Source organism: Doryrhamphus excisus, linkage group LG3 (assembly GCF_037039965.1).
Source record: "Doryrhamphus excisus strain RoL-2023G ecotype Guam linkage group LG3, RoL_Dexc_Guam_v1.1, whole genome shotgun sequence".
NCBI classification, from domain to species: Eukaryota; Metazoa; Chordata; class Actinopteri; order Syngnathiformes; family Syngnathidae; genus Doryrhamphus; species Doryrhamphus excisus.
In genome coordinates, this window is record NC_136359.1 from 514,441 (window position 1) to 532,370 (window position 17,930).

At 50.8% G+C, this 17,930-nt stretch overlaps 3 protein-coding genes across 4 annotated transcripts; all 3 read left to right on the plus strand.

Moving 5' to 3' along the window:
• The first annotated feature begins 169 nt into the window (after positions 1–169).
• On the plus strand, positions 170–3,476 carry med27 (mediator complex subunit 27). The gene is made up of 8 exons (XM_058071534.2): positions 170–473; positions 864–1,008; positions 1,106–1,236; positions 1,634–1,727; positions 1,803–1,910; positions 1,985–2,026; positions 2,096–2,173; positions 2,233–3,476. Exons 1-8 carry the CDS (start codon positions 271–273, stop codon positions 2,365–2,367), a joined length of 936 nt encoding a protein of 311 aa, XP_057927517.1. The 5' UTR covers positions 170–270; the 3' UTR covers positions 2,368–3,476.
• A 414-nt stretch (positions 3,477–3,890) lies between these two features.
• On the plus strand, positions 3,891–12,073 carry fnbp1a (formin binding protein 1a). 2 transcript variants are annotated; one of them, XM_058071522.2, is made up of 18 exons: positions 3,891–4,065; positions 4,858–4,973; positions 5,048–5,098; positions 5,914–6,061; positions 6,148–6,210; positions 6,299–6,394; positions 6,476–6,490; positions 6,609–6,737; positions 7,847–7,993; positions 8,060–8,236; positions 8,318–8,509; positions 8,600–8,614; positions 8,686–8,795; positions 8,884–9,016; positions 10,982–11,121; positions 11,205–11,344; positions 11,413–11,571; positions 11,654–12,073. In XM_058071522.2, the coding sequence occupies exons 1-18, from the start codon at positions 4,036–4,038 to the stop codon at positions 11,680–11,682; spliced, it is 1,890 nt and encodes a 629-aa protein (XP_057927505.2). In that variant the 5' UTR covers positions 3,891–4,035; the 3' UTR covers positions 11,683–12,073. The 2 variants fall into 2 exon arrangements, with proteins under 2 accessions (XP_057927505.2, XP_057927506.2); XM_058071523.2 differs by lacking the exon at positions 6,476–6,490.
• A 352-nt stretch (positions 12,074–12,425) lies between these two features.
• On the plus strand, positions 12,426–16,992 carry LOC131128572 (noelin-like). Its single transcript, XM_058071533.2, has 6 exons — positions 12,426–12,688; positions 14,444–14,611; positions 14,693–14,848; positions 14,915–15,134; positions 15,198–15,304; positions 15,369–16,992. The coding sequence occupies exons 1-6, from the start codon at positions 12,605–12,607 to the stop codon at positions 16,029–16,031; spliced, it is 1,398 nt and encodes a 465-aa protein (XP_057927516.2). The 5' UTR covers positions 12,426–12,604; the 3' UTR covers positions 16,032–16,992.
• Positions 16,993–17,930: the final 938 nt, after the last annotated feature.

The following is a 17,930-nucleotide window of genomic DNA, read 5'->3' on the forward strand; positions in this document are numbered from 1 at the left end:
TAGCAAACAATAAGCTGGTGTAGTCATTTCTACGCGTAACTTCTGTTTTAGAGAAATAAAATGATTCAACCATATTGATACTAGGATATATTATACTTAGTGTATTTCTTGTTCCGCAGAGTGTTACAGTAATAATAAGTACACGGTAGTACTTATAAGTTGCACTAATAATGAACTTGAGCAGTTTTCACTAGGAGAACTTGAAAGCAGCGCCAATGAGCCGGTTGATGACGTCACTGGGAAGCGACCGAGGCTTAGGAAGAAAGCAAGATGGCGGACGTGGTGAGTGTCGGAGTCAACCTGGACGCTTTCTCTCACGCTATCAGCGGCATTCAGGCGCTCCGTTCCAGCGTGAGCCGCGTGTTCGAGTCCCTGAAGGACGGCATGAAGAATCGGGACACCTTGGAAGGCCGGGAGAAACAATTTATAGCCGAATTCCAGGACAATCTTCAGGCGGTCAACCGAGACCTCAAGTGAGTGTCAAGACGTGGTTGATATTGTAATGTTTCCTCGAAACAGAACGACAACAGGGTTGATCTCGAACTTATTTTACTTTTACTATCTCAGCGTACAACAACATCTCAGTAGCCAACAACATACAAACAACACTTCCTGTCTTCAGCTAATGTGGTTCGCACAGGCACACTATAGCAAAGCACCATCTAGTGGTTCAAACGGGAATCACAGGTATCATGACGGATATGTACGGGATGTGTTGTAGTTTATGTACGGGATGTGTTGTAGTTTTGTACAAGAAACCACCTAAATAAGTTTGCTCCCACGACTCCTGAGGTAGGAACCTACTCGACACGTGACGTCATGCTACGGTGCCATATGTTTACGTGTCTTCACTCCTTTGTCAGTGAGTTGGAGCGACTCAGTGGTCTCGTTGGACGGCCGTCCGAGTCTCATCCTCTCCACAACAGCGGACTTCTCAGCCTGGATCCTGTCCAGGATAAAACCCCCCTCTACTCTCAGCTGCTGCAGGCCTACAAGTGGTCCAACAAGGTAATGATCACGTGAGCTCCTCTGAGGTTCTGCCTCAGCCTCAAGTAGGTTTGCTGAGCTTGATGGGGTGTGTGTGTGTGTGTGTGTGTGTGTGTAGTTGCAGTACCACGCAGGCCTGGCCTCCAGTTTGTTAAACCAGCAGTCACTCAAACGATCAGCCAATCAGATGGGAGCTTCAGCCAAGAGACGACCGAAAGTCCAGCCAAGTACTTTGGTCCTTCCCCCCCAGTGAGTGACTCCGCCCCCTGCCAAAACATGGTCTGTGTTTATATTCAAAGCAATATTAGATTATTAGATTCATCCATTTTCTACCGCTTAGCCTCACGGGGGTTGTGGGCGGGCTGGAGCCTATCCCAGCTGTCTTGGACTGGTGGCCAGCCAATCACAGGGAACTAATCCTTATCTGTGTGGCGTTTGCATGTTCTCCCGTGCTTGGGATTTTCCTCCCCCATTCCAAAAACACGTTGGCTTCATTGCCACCCCCACCCCCAAATTGTCCCTAGGTATGAATGTGGGGGGGAATGGTTGTTTGTCTATAAAGCCATACACGTCACGGTGTTACTGTGTATTATGTGCAGCATACTGTATATGTGCAGTACTTATATGCAGTATTGTGTGTGTTGAGGTACGTGGATGATGTCATCTCTCGGATTGGAAGGATGTTCCCTGACATGACCATCGAACTCTTCCGACCTAATGGAACATCTGCCGTGTTGCTGGTGCGCGCGCACACCCGCATGCACGCACACATGCACACGCACACACAGGTGTTTTGACGTGCCACTTCCTGTCAGGTGACCCTGGGCAAGGTGCTGAAGGCGATCGTGGTGATGCGTTCACTGTTCATCGACAGAACTTTGGTCCGAGGCTTCAACGAGAACATTTACAACGACGACGGAAAGGTCAGAGCTCATAGCTGCCAGGCGGTTAGGCTGTTTCCATGGTAACGGGTGTCCTCGCTGTCTGTCCCCCTAAGCTGGACATCTGGACCAAGTCCCAGCACCAGGTCTTCCAGAAGGTGAGTCCCCCCAACAGAGCATCCCACGAGGCCGGCGTGCGGCGCTGTGATGGTTTGTGTGGTTGCTAGGTGACGGACCACGCCACCACGGCTCTGCTGCACTACCAGCTGCCCCAGATGCCCGACGTGGTGGTACGCTCCTTCATGGTAAGACCATGTTAGCGTGTTCTCACAGCGACGCGTGTTGACCGCTTTGTGTCCTGCAGACTTGGCTGAGGAGCTACATCAAACTCTTCCAGTCTTCCTGCCAGCGATGCGGACACTTCCTGCAGGACGGACTCCCACCAACCTGGAGGGACTTTAGGACCCTGGAGGCCTTCCATGACACCTGCCGCATGTGACACGCTTTTAGTCCAATAAACTCCACTTCCTTTTCTACCTGGGGTCTTGGTTTCTCACCTGACCCCATGATGTCATCTCCACCCGAGGACCTGCTAATGAGGGGCCGGGATGGCGGCGGGGGGGTCCAGCACGCCGCACCTCCAGAGACCATTGTCGTCATCATTAACCTTCATCACATATTGATGATGCTCAATTACACACTGGCGTGCTGCCTGTGACCTTTGACCTTCTAAACAATCTGTCCTTTGAGAGCCCTGAGCAACACCCCCCCCCCCCCCACTACCACCACCTCTTTAATGAACTTAACCTTTTCTTGTTTGACATGAAGACCAGACCTGGACAAGGACTGGACTACACCTCAACCAGCCTAGACCTGGACAAGGACTGGACTACACCTCAACCAGCCTAGACCTGGACAAGGACTGGACTACACCTCAACCAGCCTAGACCTGGACAAGGACTGGACTACACCTCAACCAGCCTAGACCTGGATGAGGGTTGGACTACACCTAAACCGGCCTAGACCTGGACGAGGATTGGACTACACCTAAACCGGCCTAGACCTGGACAAGGACTGGACTACACCTCAACCAGCCTAGACCTGGATGAGGGTTGGACTACACCTAAACCGGCCTAGACCTGGACGAGGATTGGACTACACCTAAACCGGCCTAGACCTGGACAAGGACCGGACTACAGGGAGTAAGAAAGATTGTAGAAGCAAAGCTATGAGTGGTTTAAATGTAGCTTCTACAGGAGAGAAGAACTGAGGATTTATCTCCAGCTCAGCTAAACCTGACATAAACTCAACAAAAATGTAAACACAACACTTTTGGTTTTGCTCCTGTTTTTATGAGATGGACTCAAAGATGTCAAATGAATTCCAGATAAAAATACGACCTTTTCTCTCAAACGTTGGTCCCAATCTGTCTCAAAGTTTGATGATGAGCACTTCTGCTTTGCTGAGATAATCCATCCCACCTCACTGGTGGACCTCATCAAGATGATCTGACACCATGATTACTTCACAGGTGGACCTTAGACTGGGAAATGGGAATGTTTGAAATGTAAAGTAGGTCAAATGTCAACCCAACACAGTAGAGGAACAACAAAAGGAAAGCCAGATGATGGGAGAACTTAACCTTATCTCTATCTTATCTCTATTTTGGATTTATTGGCTGCTTTACTTTGCCCTTTCGGTCTTCTGCAGTAGCCTCTTTTGTCTTTATTCTGGAATTGGCCTCTTCCCAACGGACTATATGCTCTTTGGATCTTCATTGTGTTCTGGTCGGACAAACCGGGACGGCCTTCGCGCAGCCCGATGACGTCATGCAGCCTACAAATGTACACTTTTAGGATGCGGGACCCGGATTCAAACATGGCCAATCAATATTTTTCAGTGGCGGGAATTCGAAGCGGTTCGATGACGTGTGTGATCGATTGGTCGATCACGCGCACGTCTGACTGCGCGTGATAAGCGGCACAATGAAGCTCCGACTGCGCATGCTCGGCGCGCACACGCACAGCATCGCTCGGCGGACAACAAAGACTCGCGCGTCACCGCTCCTGTGCCGCTCGCGACAGGGTCCGAGCCCGCGCACGTACGGACGCACGGCGTGTCGGGGCGCGCTGCATCTCGCCGCCATTGAAGGAGAAGAAGAGGAACCATGAGCTGCAATTGGGGAGCCGAACTGTGGGTACGTACGCCCGTCACACCCGGCTCACCTCCGTGCGCTGGCCAAACGGTCACGTGACGTTGGCCTGGCTCCCACCACGCGCCCAGGCAAATTCACGCACGCGATCTGATCACTTATCACTGATGTCAATGTGTGAGCGCTAGTCACGTGACGGATGACGTCGGACATTCATAGTCCGTGTAGCTGATGATGGAGCGCCTCATTCAGCCTACCTTCCTTCTAGTCCGGTCTAGTACAAGTATAAGTACTTGGTCTTATGGAGTCCAGGTCTAGTCATAGATGCATGGTGCAGGTCTAGTCTTATCTAGTCCAGGTCTAGTCATAGGTGCATGGTGCAGGTCTAGTCTTATGTAGTCCAGATCTACACATAGATGCACGGTGCAGGTCTAGTCTTATGTAGTCCAGGTCTAGTCATAGGTGCATGGTGCAGGTCTAGTCTTATATAGTCCAGGTCTAGTCTTATTTAGTCCAGGTCTAGTCTTATGTAGTCCAGATCTACACATACGTAGATGCACGGTGCAGGTCTAGCCTTATGTAGTCCAGGTTTAGTCATAGGTGCATGGTGCAGGTCTAGTCTTATCTAGTCCAGGTCTAGTCATAGGTGCATGGTGCAGGTCTAGTCTTATGTAGTCCAGATCTACACATAGATGCGCGGTGCAGGTCTAGCCTTATGTAGTCCAGGTTTAGTCATAGGTGCATGGTGCAGGTCTAGTCTTATGTAGTCCAGGTCTATTCATGGATGCAAGGTGCAGGTCTAGATGAAAGATGAATCTACGTTTCTTTCTGGTCCAGGATCAGTTTGAGAATCTGGAGAAGCACACCAGCTGGGGGATCGACTTCCTGGAAAGGTACACCAAATTTGTGAAGGAACGAGCCGACATCGAGCAGAGCTATGCCAAGCAGATCAGGTGACCTCTGAGTGACCCTCCCCAGTGATGACATCACTGCCCACCTCCACGTGACCTCTAAATCTTGCATGCAGGAGCCTGTCCAAGAAGTACCTCCCCAAGAGGAGCAGAGAAGATGACAGCAGGTCAGTCAGCTCCGAAGACGGGGTGGAGTCTACCCCAGCTCTGGACCACCCTGGACACACCTCTTGTCCATCACGGTGCACCTCGTCACACAAGCCACAGCCAATGGCAGTAGAAGGCGGGACTTAAAGAGGGGCAAAGCAACAGTTGTAAAGTTGTGTTGCATTCAGGCACACAGTGACAGTAAAGTCCTGTTGCATTCAGGCACACAGTGCCAACAAATATGTGTGGCGTTCAGCTACACATCCACAATAAAGTTGTGTTGCGTTCAGGTACACATTGACAATAAAGTTGCGTTGCGTTCAGGTACACATTGACAGTAATGGCCTGTTGCCTTCAGGTACACATTGACAATAAAGTTGTGTTGCGTTCAGCTTTTTCTTGATTTTCAGGTACACATTAACCATATAGGTGTGTTGTGTTCAAGTACACATTGACAGTGAGGCGGTGTTACATTCACATATATGTGTGTTGCATTCAAGTACACATCGACAGTGAAGCTGTTACATTCAGGTAGGCAGTGACTGTAAAGGTGTGTTGCATTCAGGTACACATTAACCGTACAGGTGGGTTGTGTTCAAGTACACATTGACAGTGAGGCGGTGTTACATTCAGGTAGACAGTGACAGTAAAGCTGTGTTGTGTTCAGGTACTCATCAGCAGTAAAGGCGTGTTTCATTCAGGCACACATTAATCGTATAGGTGTGTTGCGTTCAGGTACACATTAATCGGATAGGTGTGTTGCGTTCAGGTACACATTAATCGTAAATGTATTACGTTCATGTACACTTTGACAGTGAAGCTGTGTTGCGTTCAGGTACACGTGGTGTCTGGCGTTCACGGCCACGCTAGGCCAGCTGAACGAGCTGGCGTTGCAGCGGGAGGAAGTGGCGGAGAACCTGAGCTCTCAGGTGGCGTCGGAGCTGAGCAGATTCACGCAGGAGCTGAAGGCCGAGAGGAAGTCTGTGAGTGTGTGACTTGCACACGCACACAAACGCACACACACAAGCACTTTACAGACTTTACGACATGTGCCCCCCCCCCCCCCCAGCATTTCCAAGATGGCCGCCGTGCGCAGCAGCACATGGAGAGCTCCTGGAAGCAGCTGGAGTCTGTGAGTGTGACCCCGCCTCCATCCGTGGCCCCGCCTCCACGTTTATGACATCATCATCAGGCATCTAACCTAAACTGTGGTCTCTCAGACGAAACGCCGCTTCGAGCGGGACAGTAAGGAGGCGGAGCGAGCCCAGCACATGTCCAACAGGATGGATCTGGACAACAACATGGAAGCTGAGAAGGTAGGAAGTGTCCATCTGGAACTAGGTTACGCTTCTATCTTCATGTGCTCCAACATCTTCTATGTTCTTTCTGCGTGTCAGCGCTGCTCCTTTAAGGTGAGGGCCTTTGTTCTTCCTGAGGAGATCTTTGACACGTCCACCTGCCAGCCTGGAGGAGACGCTAAGAAGGGTTTGGTTGCCATGGAGACCTTCAGAGGTCTTCTTTTGCTTTCAGGCTCGTCAGACGGCTCAACAAAAACAACAAACTGCCCAAGAGTCCAAGAAGGACTATGTCTCCAGTTTAAACCAGTTCAACCAGGACCAGCACCAACATTACCACACAATGGTGCCCGTCATATACCAGGTAAAGCAGTGTATGGCTTCCTGCTCTCTGGGGTGCAAAACCAGTTCAGGTATACACCGGGTCTGCACTAGTATGGCGGGTATATAAACCAGAACCAGTTCAAGTGTACGATACTGGGTCTCCAGAACCAGTTCAGGTGTACTATACTGGTTCTACACGAGTGTGCCAGGTATATAAACCAGTACCAGTTCAGGTCTCCACGAGTGTGGCAGGTTTATCAAGCAGAACCAGTTCAGGTGTATACCGGGTCTCCACTGGTGTGGCAGGTATACAAACCAGAACCAGTTCAGGTGTATACCGGGTCAACACGAGTGTGGCAGGTATACAAACCAGAACCAGTTCAGGTGTATACCGAGTCAACACGAGTGTGGCAGGTATACAAACCAGAACCAGTTCAGGTGTATAGCAGGTCTCCACTAGTGTGGCAGGTATACAAACCAGAACCAGTTCAGGTGTATACCGGGTCAACACGAGTGTGGCAGGTATACAAACCAGAACCAGCTCAGGTGTATAGCAGGTCTCCACTAGTGTGGCAGGTATACAAACCAGAACCAGTTCAGGTGTATAGCAGGTCTCCACTAGTGTGGCAGGTATACAAACCAGAACCAGCTCAGGTGTATACCGGGTCTACACTGTTGTGTAAGGTATGGAAACCAGAACCAGTTCAGGTGTATACCGGGTCTACACTGGTGTGGCAGGTATACAAACCAGAACCAGTTCAGGTGTATACCGGGTTTACACGAGTGTGGTAGGTATATAAACCAGAACCAGTTCAGGTGTACTATACCGGGTCTACACTAGTGTGGTAGGTATATACACGAGAACCAGTTCAGGTGTATGCCGGGTCTACACGAGTGTGGCAGGTATATAAACCAGAACCAGTTCAGGTGTACTATACCGGGTCTACACTAGTGTGGTAGGTATATACACGAGAACCAGTTCAGGTGTATGCCGGGTCTACACGAGTGTGGCAGGTATATAAACCAGAACCAGTTCAGGTGTACTATACCAGGTCTACACTAGTGTACAGCAAGTGCACATGCGTGTGTGTGTGTGTACCACATGCCCAATGGCCAGCCAATGAGTGTGCTGTCTGGGGGCGGGGTCAGCGGATCCAGGACATGGAGGAGCGTCGGATCGAGCGAATCGCAGAGGCAATGCGTTTGTCGGCGGAGGCAGAAAAGAAGTCACTTCCTGTTGTGAGTAGTTGTTTGGACGCCATGATGGACGCCGCGGAGAGCATCCAGGCCAGGATGGTGAGGCGCACATGCAGGGGGTGTGTTGTCAGCATGGTAACCATGGTAACCACGGCTGATGTGCAGGACACGCGTCAGGTGGTGGAGGTGTACAAAACGGGCTTTGAGCCTCCAGGCGACGTAGACTTTGAGGACTACAGGGCCACCATGAGGCGGAGCATCTCAGAATCCAGTTACCTCGACAACCAAATTGAGGGGCGGAGACAAAGCAGGAAGTTGTGGCCTTTCCTCCGCAAAAGCAAGGTACACACACACACGCACGCACGCACGCACCCACACAGCACTCGGATGTCCTCTGCTGACCTCTGGCTTTGAACGCACCAGCTGCTGAACCTCCTGTCGTCACCTCGGCAGCCCCCGCCTCCGCCCCCCACCTCTCCTTCCCCCGGGGGCGTGGCCAGCAGCCCCCAGTCCCCACCTCCAGCGTCCAGAGAACCAATCGCACAGCGACTCAACGACCTGATGACCTCTGGCTCCCGCACCAGGAAGCAGTGCCTGCGCAGCCTGAAGCGAGGGGTACACACACGCTTGGTGGACAAAACACCTTTAATCATCTTTTGAAACGCTGACATGACGCTCTTCTCTCAATGCTCCTTTGACCGACAGCTGTCACTCAAGCTGGTGAGTGTGTGGAAAACATGCGTGACAAACTGTGATGTCATCACCGCAATGTGCCGTTGCCGTGGTTTCAGGGCTCCGCCCCTGCCGACTGCAGCCATCTTCCCGCGGAGCAGCGGCGGAAGAAACTTCAGAGCCGAATGAACGACATCGGCCAGGAGATCCAACGGGAGCGCGAGCAGAGGTGATGTCATCTCTTTAGCCCCGCCCACACGAGGCCAGAGGTCGGCGCTGATGCTAAAAGCACTTCCTGCCACGTTTGCTCACTTCAGGGACGCGCTGATCAAGATGAGGGAGGTGTACGAACGAAACCCTCAGATGGGCAACGCCGCCGCCCTGGAACCTCGCTTGGACGAAGTGAGGCGGAGCCTACAGCGCCTGGAGGAGGAGCTGAGGACCAACCAGGTCGACACCAGTCCAGGCTGTCTATGATGGATGTGGCGGATTGCGGTTCTGGTTCAGGGTCCGTTGGACCTGGCGGCGGGCGGGGCCACCTGCCGCAGCTGATGCATGACATCGTTAAGCTCCGCCTTGCACTTGCCGAGCTCCTGCCGCTGCTCGTTGATGATCTTGATCAGGTCGCCGCGGCACTTGTCCAGCTTCTGGATGCGCTTTTGGGTCTCCTCGTCTTTCTGCTCCAGTTGCCGTCTCAGACTCTGGATGGTCTTCTCAAAGTGGTCCGACTGAAGCTTGTTGGACTCCAGGAACTTGGCGATTTTCTCCTCGATGGTGTCCACGTTGACGTCCTCGTCTCCGGTGATGTACTTCCTCTTGAGGCTGATGACGGCCTTGGTGAAGGCCTTGGGCCGGTTGATGAGCGAGATGGCCTTCTCCAGGTCCTCCTTGAACCTGCGGATGTAGGTGTCCCTGGTCAGCAGGACGCATTCCAGGCTCTTGACGCTGGCCTGGTAAGCCTTGACGCGGCCCTCGTGGAACTTGATCTTCTCGGCCAGGTCCACCGCTTGCATTTTGTTGAGGGCCAAGTCCTTTTTGGTGGCTTTGTGAGCCGCCTGCTCGCCCGTGTATTCTCCTCGCAGAGCTTCCATGTCCATCTCCATCTGCTTGAGGCGCTCCCGCAGGGTGGCGGTGCTTCGCTCCTCGCGTTGCAGCTGGGCGCTCACGATCTCTTTGGTGGTCTGCAGCTCGTTGATGTCGGCGTTCTTCGCCCTCAGCTCTTTGCTCTTCTGCTCCTCCGACTTTTTGAGCGCTTCCTTCCTCTCCATCAGGTCGTCGGTGGTGTTGGTCAGGGCGGTCACCTTGTTGGACAGCGCATTCTTCTGCATCTGGATCAGCCTCATCTCCACCTCGTGGTCATACTTCAGCTTGTCTCGGATGCCCCTCTGGGCTTCCAGTTCTTCCTGGCGCTCGCTCATGGCCATCTGGAGCTTCTGCTTGTCCTCCATCAGCTCCTCCGCATGCTTGCTCAGCTTGTCCATTTGAGCTTGAAGGACAGCGGCCTGCTTGGCGAAGGCCTCGTCCTTCTCCCGCATCCTCACGTTGAACTCTTCTTCTGCCTTCTTCAGGCGCTCACAGTGCAGCTGGGACTGGGCTTCCAGGTTCTTCTCCCAGGTGACCAGCGACGCCTCCAGCTCCGCGATCTTGTCATGGAGTTGGACCTGATCGGCTTTCAGGTCTTTGGCTTCCATGTCAGACCAGCTTTTCTTCTGCTCCAGTGAGAAGCTCTTGGCCTTGTGCACCTTCACCTGGGTCAGCAACTCCGCCTTCTCCTTGTCGGCGGCATTCAGCTTCTCCTGCAGAGCCCGATTCTGGGACTCCAGGGCCTGGACCTTGGCGTCGTGACTCAGGATGTCCCCCTGCCACAGTTTGTTGAACTCATCTTGTTTTTGGAGAAGTCTCCGGATCTTCCACTCCTTCTTTGAGTCCGACATCGTCAAGCCGTGCTGCCGAGTCGCTGCTCACCACCGGATACCTCTGGGAACGTTTGGAATCACCAGGCTCGTGAAGGTGGCCTTGGTGTTGGTGGCGGTGGCGATGGCGTTGTCTTCTGACAAAGGCAGCCATCTTTGATGATGTGGATGGTGTCACTCGGCGAATGTCACGCCGATGTCATCCGATCCTGGAGGTGTACGAGCTCATCTGTCTGTGATGTCACCTCAGCTGCTTGGAACCTTTGGAAAGACTTTGTGGGGAATATTGTTGCTATGAGACCTGAGGCCACCGTGGACCTTCAGGCGGCCCGGGTCTAGTCTAGTCTAGTGGCCCTTGACACTCCCGGGGCGGAACGGGGGCTGAGGCAGGTGGGTTCCACATGGACCACGTGACATCCAAAGACCACCATGAACTTTGTGTGTGGGAGGTTCTCGTGTCCACCATACTAGAGAAGCTCACCTATGATTTTGTGCGTGTCAGGCGTGGCTGGCTGAGGCGGACCGCAGGTTGTCGGAACATGGCGGCGGAGGTCAAAGTTCACGTTTTGGCAGTGAGGGGTCCACACCAGGAAGTCGAAGTTTGAAGCAGCTGGACGGTCGGAGTCCAGCCAGCAGAGAGAGGTAAGACTTGGAACTTCTACTTCTTCTGGTTCTGACACTCAGCGGTTCTGACGGAGACCCGCTGGGCTCGCTTTGTGGTCCAGTCCGGACGGCAGCTACACTGAAGACCAAAGTGCCGAAGTCCAGTTCTCCAAGTCGCGAAGTTCAGAGTTTGATGACGACTTTGATGATGAAGAACCGTTGGCGAGCATCGGCACCTGCAAGTCGCTCTACCCTTTCCAAGGTAGGACAGGAAGAGGCGGGCCACGTTTGACAGGAAAGACTAAGAAGGTCAATGATTGGCTGCCGCAGGTCAGAACGAAGGGACCCTGTCCATGTTGGAGGGGGAACTACTTTCTGTGGTGGAAGAGGACAAAGGGGACGGCTGGACCAGGGTCCGCAGGAACTTGGAAGAGGAAGGCTACGTTCCTACCTCCTACATCAAAGTCTTCCTGGACGCCAACGCCAAAGGTGCCCAAGCTCGCCTGACCTCCGCATGACCTCTTGGTTGTGCATCTAACCATTGTGTGTGTGTGTGCGTGTGTGCGTGCAGGCTTTGTGCAGACGAGTCGGCTGGTGTGATGTCACGTGGATACAGGAAGTGTTAAAGACGCCAGATGGACACGTCCCACTCATTTGACACCTTTGGTCAACATGGTAACTATTGCCGTGGTAACCGTCTACAGGCTTCTAAATGAGACCACCCCCTTAAGTTGCCACGGTAACCACACAAGTTATGAAGTAAAAAAAGTGTAAAGTGTTGATTACACCACAGGAGGCGCTGTCGTGCACGTGACCCATCCAGACCAGCAGAGACGTTTTATTGTGAAAACAGGATGTAGGATGAATCTTAGGAGCAATGAATGGCGTTGTAATGTAAAAATTCATCCATACTTTGTTTTGGTCACCTTCGTGCTTTTCCACCACGCCACACTTCCTGTATGTTGGCCGTTCAAAATAAAGAATCAGCTGCAACAAAGCATGCTCGTGGATATCCAGGATAAAGGATGCTCATGGATACAAGTTTTACTGTGAAAATCAAGCGATGTTTACAGGTTTTGGGAGCGACCTCTGACCTCCCTGACGTAACGAAGAACCTGGCGATTGGATGTGGGCGTGGCGATCGTTTCCACGGTAACCCTGCCAGCTTCCACTTCCTGTTTTAAGACCGGACCGTTGTGCGGGTGTGAGCGTAACCCTGGTAACGGCCCGTGCTCAGCCTCCTGGAAATAGCAGTTGCCATGGAAACACACCAAGGCTCCTCCTCCTGTGTTCACATGCGTGAACCTTTCATTTGATGGGAACATGCTAGCGCTGCTGCGGGCTACGCGCGCGCGCACGCACGCACGCACGCACACACAATACCCCCGCCCCGCTGCCACAGATCCATGACAGCGCACGCGCACACGCACGCACAGTGTGGAGGATGCGTTCACACTCGGCTGCTCGTGGTGGCGCATGACAGAAGACGAAGAGTGAGGAAGAGGAGGAGAATAGACAGAAGATGAGGATGACGAGGATGGAGGCTGAAGAGAATCTAGTTCATTCCTTTCTACTTCTGCTTCTGCTGGCGACCTCCTTCACTCTGGTACTGTGTCGTCATGACGTACTCTACACTGCTACCCTTTATACCTATATGTATAATATATATTTCATATGCTAACTATACCTACTTATGCTATATTTCTATAGACACCTTATGCTAACTATACCATCTATTTCTATGGACACCATATGCTAACTATACCATCTATTTCTATAGACACCTTATGCTAACTATACCTATATTTCTATGGACACCTTATGCTAACTATACCATCTATTTCTATGGACACCATATGCTAACTATACCATCTATTTCTATGGACACCATATGCTAACTATACCATCTATTTCTATGGACACCATATGCTAACTATACCATCTATTTCTATGGACACCATATGCTAACTATACCATCTATTTCTATGGACACCATATGCTAACTATACCATCTATTTCTATGGACACCTTATGCTAACTATACCATCTATTTCTATGGACACCATATGCTAACTATACCATCTATTTCTATGGACACCATATGCTAACTATACCATCTATTTCTATGGACACCTTATGCTAACTATACCATCTATTTCTATAGACACCTTATGCTAACTATACCATCTATTTCTATGGACACCATATGCTAACTATACCATCTATTTCTATAGACACCATATGCTAACTATACCATCTATTTCTATAGACACCATATGCTAACTATACCATCTATTTCTATAGACACCATATGCTAACTATACCATCTATTTCTATAGACACCATATGCTAACTATACCATCTATTTCTATGGACACCATATGCTAACTATACCATCTATTTCTATAGACACCATATGCTAACTATACCATCTATTTCTATAGACACCTTATGCTAACTATACCATCTATTTCTATAGACACCATATGCTAACTATACCATCTATTTCTATAGACACCATATGCTAACTATACCATCTATTTCTATAGACACCATATGCTAACTATACCATCTATTTCTATAGACACCTTATGCTAACTATACCATCTATTTCTATAGACACCATATGCTAACTATACCATCTATTTCTATAGACACCTTATGCTAACTATACCATCTATTTCTATGGACACCATATGCTAACTATACCATCTATTTCTATGGACACCATATGCTAACTATACCATCTATTTCTATGGACACCATATGCTAACTATACCTATATTTCTATAGACACCATATGCTAACTATACCTATATTTCTATGGACACCATATGCTAACTATACCATCTATTTCTATGGACACCATATGCTAACTATACCATCTATTTCTATGGACACCATATGCTAACTATAGCATCTATTTCTATGGACACCATATGCTAACTATACCTATATTTCTATAGACACCTTATGCTAACTATACCATCTATTTCTATGGACACCATATGCTAACTATACCTACTTATACTGTATTTCTATGGAGACTTATACTGTAAGGCTACATGATGTATTTCTATGGATACCATACGGTATTATGTCGGGTTTCTTATGCAGTATATATAGCATTTGGCACTATGAGTATTTCTACTGTGTATTCTACTGTGTATTCTTGTGTGTGTGTAACTATAGACAACTGAAGCGCACACATACACACGTACACACACACACACACACACACACACACACGGTGTATTCCCAGCATCAGACTGGTTAAGAAGCCATCATGCGTGTGCATGAACATGTAAAGGTTTCATGTGTGTACCACCTTTACCTTATACACACACACACACACACACAGGTGGGTCCAGCAGCCCCCCGGGACCCAGAGCGGAACCAGGACCAGTGGCACGTGTTCAGTTCTGCTCAGGACTTGGCGGGTCGGTGTGTGTGCACAGTGGTCACCCCCCAGCACAGCGTGTGCTCCAGAGACACTCGAAGTAAACAAGTGCGCCACCTGCTGGAGAAGGTGGGAACTACGGCACCGTGTTCGCATTTAGCCGTGTGCTAGCTGTTAGCTCGTGATTGACCGGATGACGTGATGGTGCAGGTGCAAAACATGAGCCAGTCCATTGAAGTCCTGGACCAGCGCACGCGGCGAGACCTGCAAATGGTGGAGAAGATGGAGGCGGAGCTAAAAGGTTTGGAGAACAAGTTCAAACAGGTGGAGGCGGGGCATGAGAGCAACATGGCCAGGCAGTACCAGGTGAGCCGGTTCCACAAGTCATGACAACGTAAACGTGGACGTTGACCAGAGCTTCGTGTCTTTCAGTCCATCAAGGTGAAGATGGAGGAGCTGCGCCCGCTCATCCCGCTCCTGGAGGCCTACAAGGCCGACGCCCTGCTGGTGAGACGCTTTAAGGAGGAGGCGGCCAACGTGACGGCACTGCTGGGCTCGCTGCAGGACCAGCTGGGAGTCCTGGACTACCAGGACCTGCACGGCCGGGTGGCGAGCCTGGAGGAGCGTCTGCGGGCCTGCATGCAGCGGCTAGGTGAGCTAACGTAGCGCCGAGTGGCCTCCATCACCACCTGACCTTTGTGCTGTTGGTTGCTAGCTTGTGGGAAGCTAACGAGAATAGCCGAACCCGTCACCATGAAGACCTCCGGATCCAGGTTCGGATCGTGGATGACGGACCCGCTGGCACCGGCCGGAGACCACAGAGTAAGTTAGCACATGATGTTAGCAACGTTAGCACAGCATCACTGCAACATCTGCTCTCTGGCAGGTGTGGTACATGGACGGTTACCATAACAACCGCTTTGTTCGCGAGTACAAGTCCATGCAGGACTTCGTGACCACAGACAACTTCACGTCCCACCGCCTGCCTCATCCTTGGTCCGGCACGGGTCAGGTGGTCTACAACAGCTCTCTGTACTTCAACAAGTTCCAGAGTCACACCATCATCAAGTTCGACTTGAAGTCCTCCCTCATCAGCCGCTCGCGCCAACTCGACTTCGCCGGTTACAACAACATGTACCACTACTCCTGGGGGGGCCACTCCGACATCGACCTCATGGTGGACGAGGGCGGCCTTTGGGCCGTCTACGCCACCAATCAGAACGCAGGAAACATCGTACTCAGCCAGTTGGACCCAAACAGTCTTCAGGTGCTCCGCAGTTGGACCACCAACCATCCCAAACGCAGCGCTGGTGAGGCCTTCATGATCTGCGGAACTCTGTACGTCACCAACGGCTACTCCGGCGCCACCAAAGTCTACTACGCCTTCGCCACCAACTCGTCCACCTATGAGTACATCGACGTCCCCCTCGGAAACACCTACGGGCATCTGTCCATGCTGGACTACAACCCCCGAGACAGGGCGCTCTATGCCTGGAATAATGGCCGCCAGGTCCTCTACAACGTCACGCTCTACCACATCATACAGTGACACGTCATGACATTGCATCACGCTCTACCGCATCATACAGTGACACGTCATGACATCACGTCACGCTCTACCGCATCATACGGTCACACGTCATGGCATCACGTTACGCTCTACCGCATCATACATTGACACATCATGACATCCCTTCATGCTCTACCATATAGTGACACATGGGCATCACGTCACGCTCTACCACATCATACAGTGACACGTCATGACATCGCATCACGCTCTACCACATCATACAGTGACACGTCATGACATCACGTCACGCTCTACCACATCATGACATCACATCACGCTCTACCATATAGTGACACGTCATGGCATCATGTCACGCTCTACCGCATCATACAGTGACACATCATGACATCACGTCACGCTCTACCACATCATACAGTGACACGTCATGACATCGCATCACGCTCTACCACATCATACAGTGACACGTCATGACATCACGTCACGCTCTACCACATCATGACATCACATCACGCTCTACCATATAGTGACACGTCATGGCATCATGTCACGCTCTACCGCATCATACAGTGACACATCATGACATCACGTCACGCTCTACCACATCATACAGTGACACGTCATGACATCACGTCACGCTCTACCGCATCATACGGTCACACGTCATGGCATCACGTTACGCTCTACCGCATCATACATTGACACATCATGACATCCCTTCATGCTCTACCATATAGTGACACATGGGCATCATGTCACGCTCTACCACATCATAGAGTGACACATGGGCATCACGTCACGCTCTACCACATCATAGAGTGACACATCATGACATCACGTCACGCTCTACCACATCATAGAGTGACACATCATGACATCATGTCACGCTCTACCACATCATAGAGTGACACATCATGACATCACGTCACGCTCTACAACATCATAGAGTGACACATCATGACATCACGTCACGCTCTACCACATCATAGAGTGACACATCATGACGTCACGCTCTACCACATCATAGAGTGACACATCATGACATCACATCACGCTCTACAACATCACAGAGTGACACATCATGACATCACGTCACGCTCTACCACATCATAGAGTGACACATCATGACATCACGTCACGCTCTACCGCATCATACGGTCACACGTCATGGCATCACGTTACGCTCTACCGCATCATACATTGACACATCATGACATCCCTTCATGCTCTACCACATCATAGAGTGACACATCATGACATCACGTCACGCTCTACCACATCATAGAGTGACACATCATGACATCACGTCACGCTCTACCACATCATAGAGTGACACATCATGACATCACGTCACGCTCTACCACATCATAGAGTGACACATCATGACATCACGTCACGCTCTACCACATCATAGAGTGACACATCATGACATCACGTCACGCTCTACCGCATCATGACATAGGTGCACAAGGTTTCATACACAAGTATAAATTACTGAGTGGAGTCACGTGAGTGATTGTTGGCATGTGAGGTGCGTGTATGTGCGTGTGTTTGTGTACACGGACGTAATTTTTATGTGTGAGGAGGTGGGGGTTTATCAAATGGCAGTTTTTGTCCCCTACAACGATTACGGTACACTGTACCCAATTACGACGTATTAAAATATATCCGCTATGGCCGAAAGAAACAAAATATGCAAACTCGTCAAGCACCGGGATCCAGCCGAAACCTTGAGACCGCCCATTAACTCATCGATTGGCTTTGCAATGTCTTGCCAACGTGTGATTGGCCGGCCCCACTGTCACTCCGGGAAGGCCTGTGGCGTTTGGTTAGTTGCCAGGGGTGCTAAATGCTAACATGTTGGCTGTTTGTTGCCTCGGTCACGTCAGCCAGACGGACTTCAATATATATTTCGGT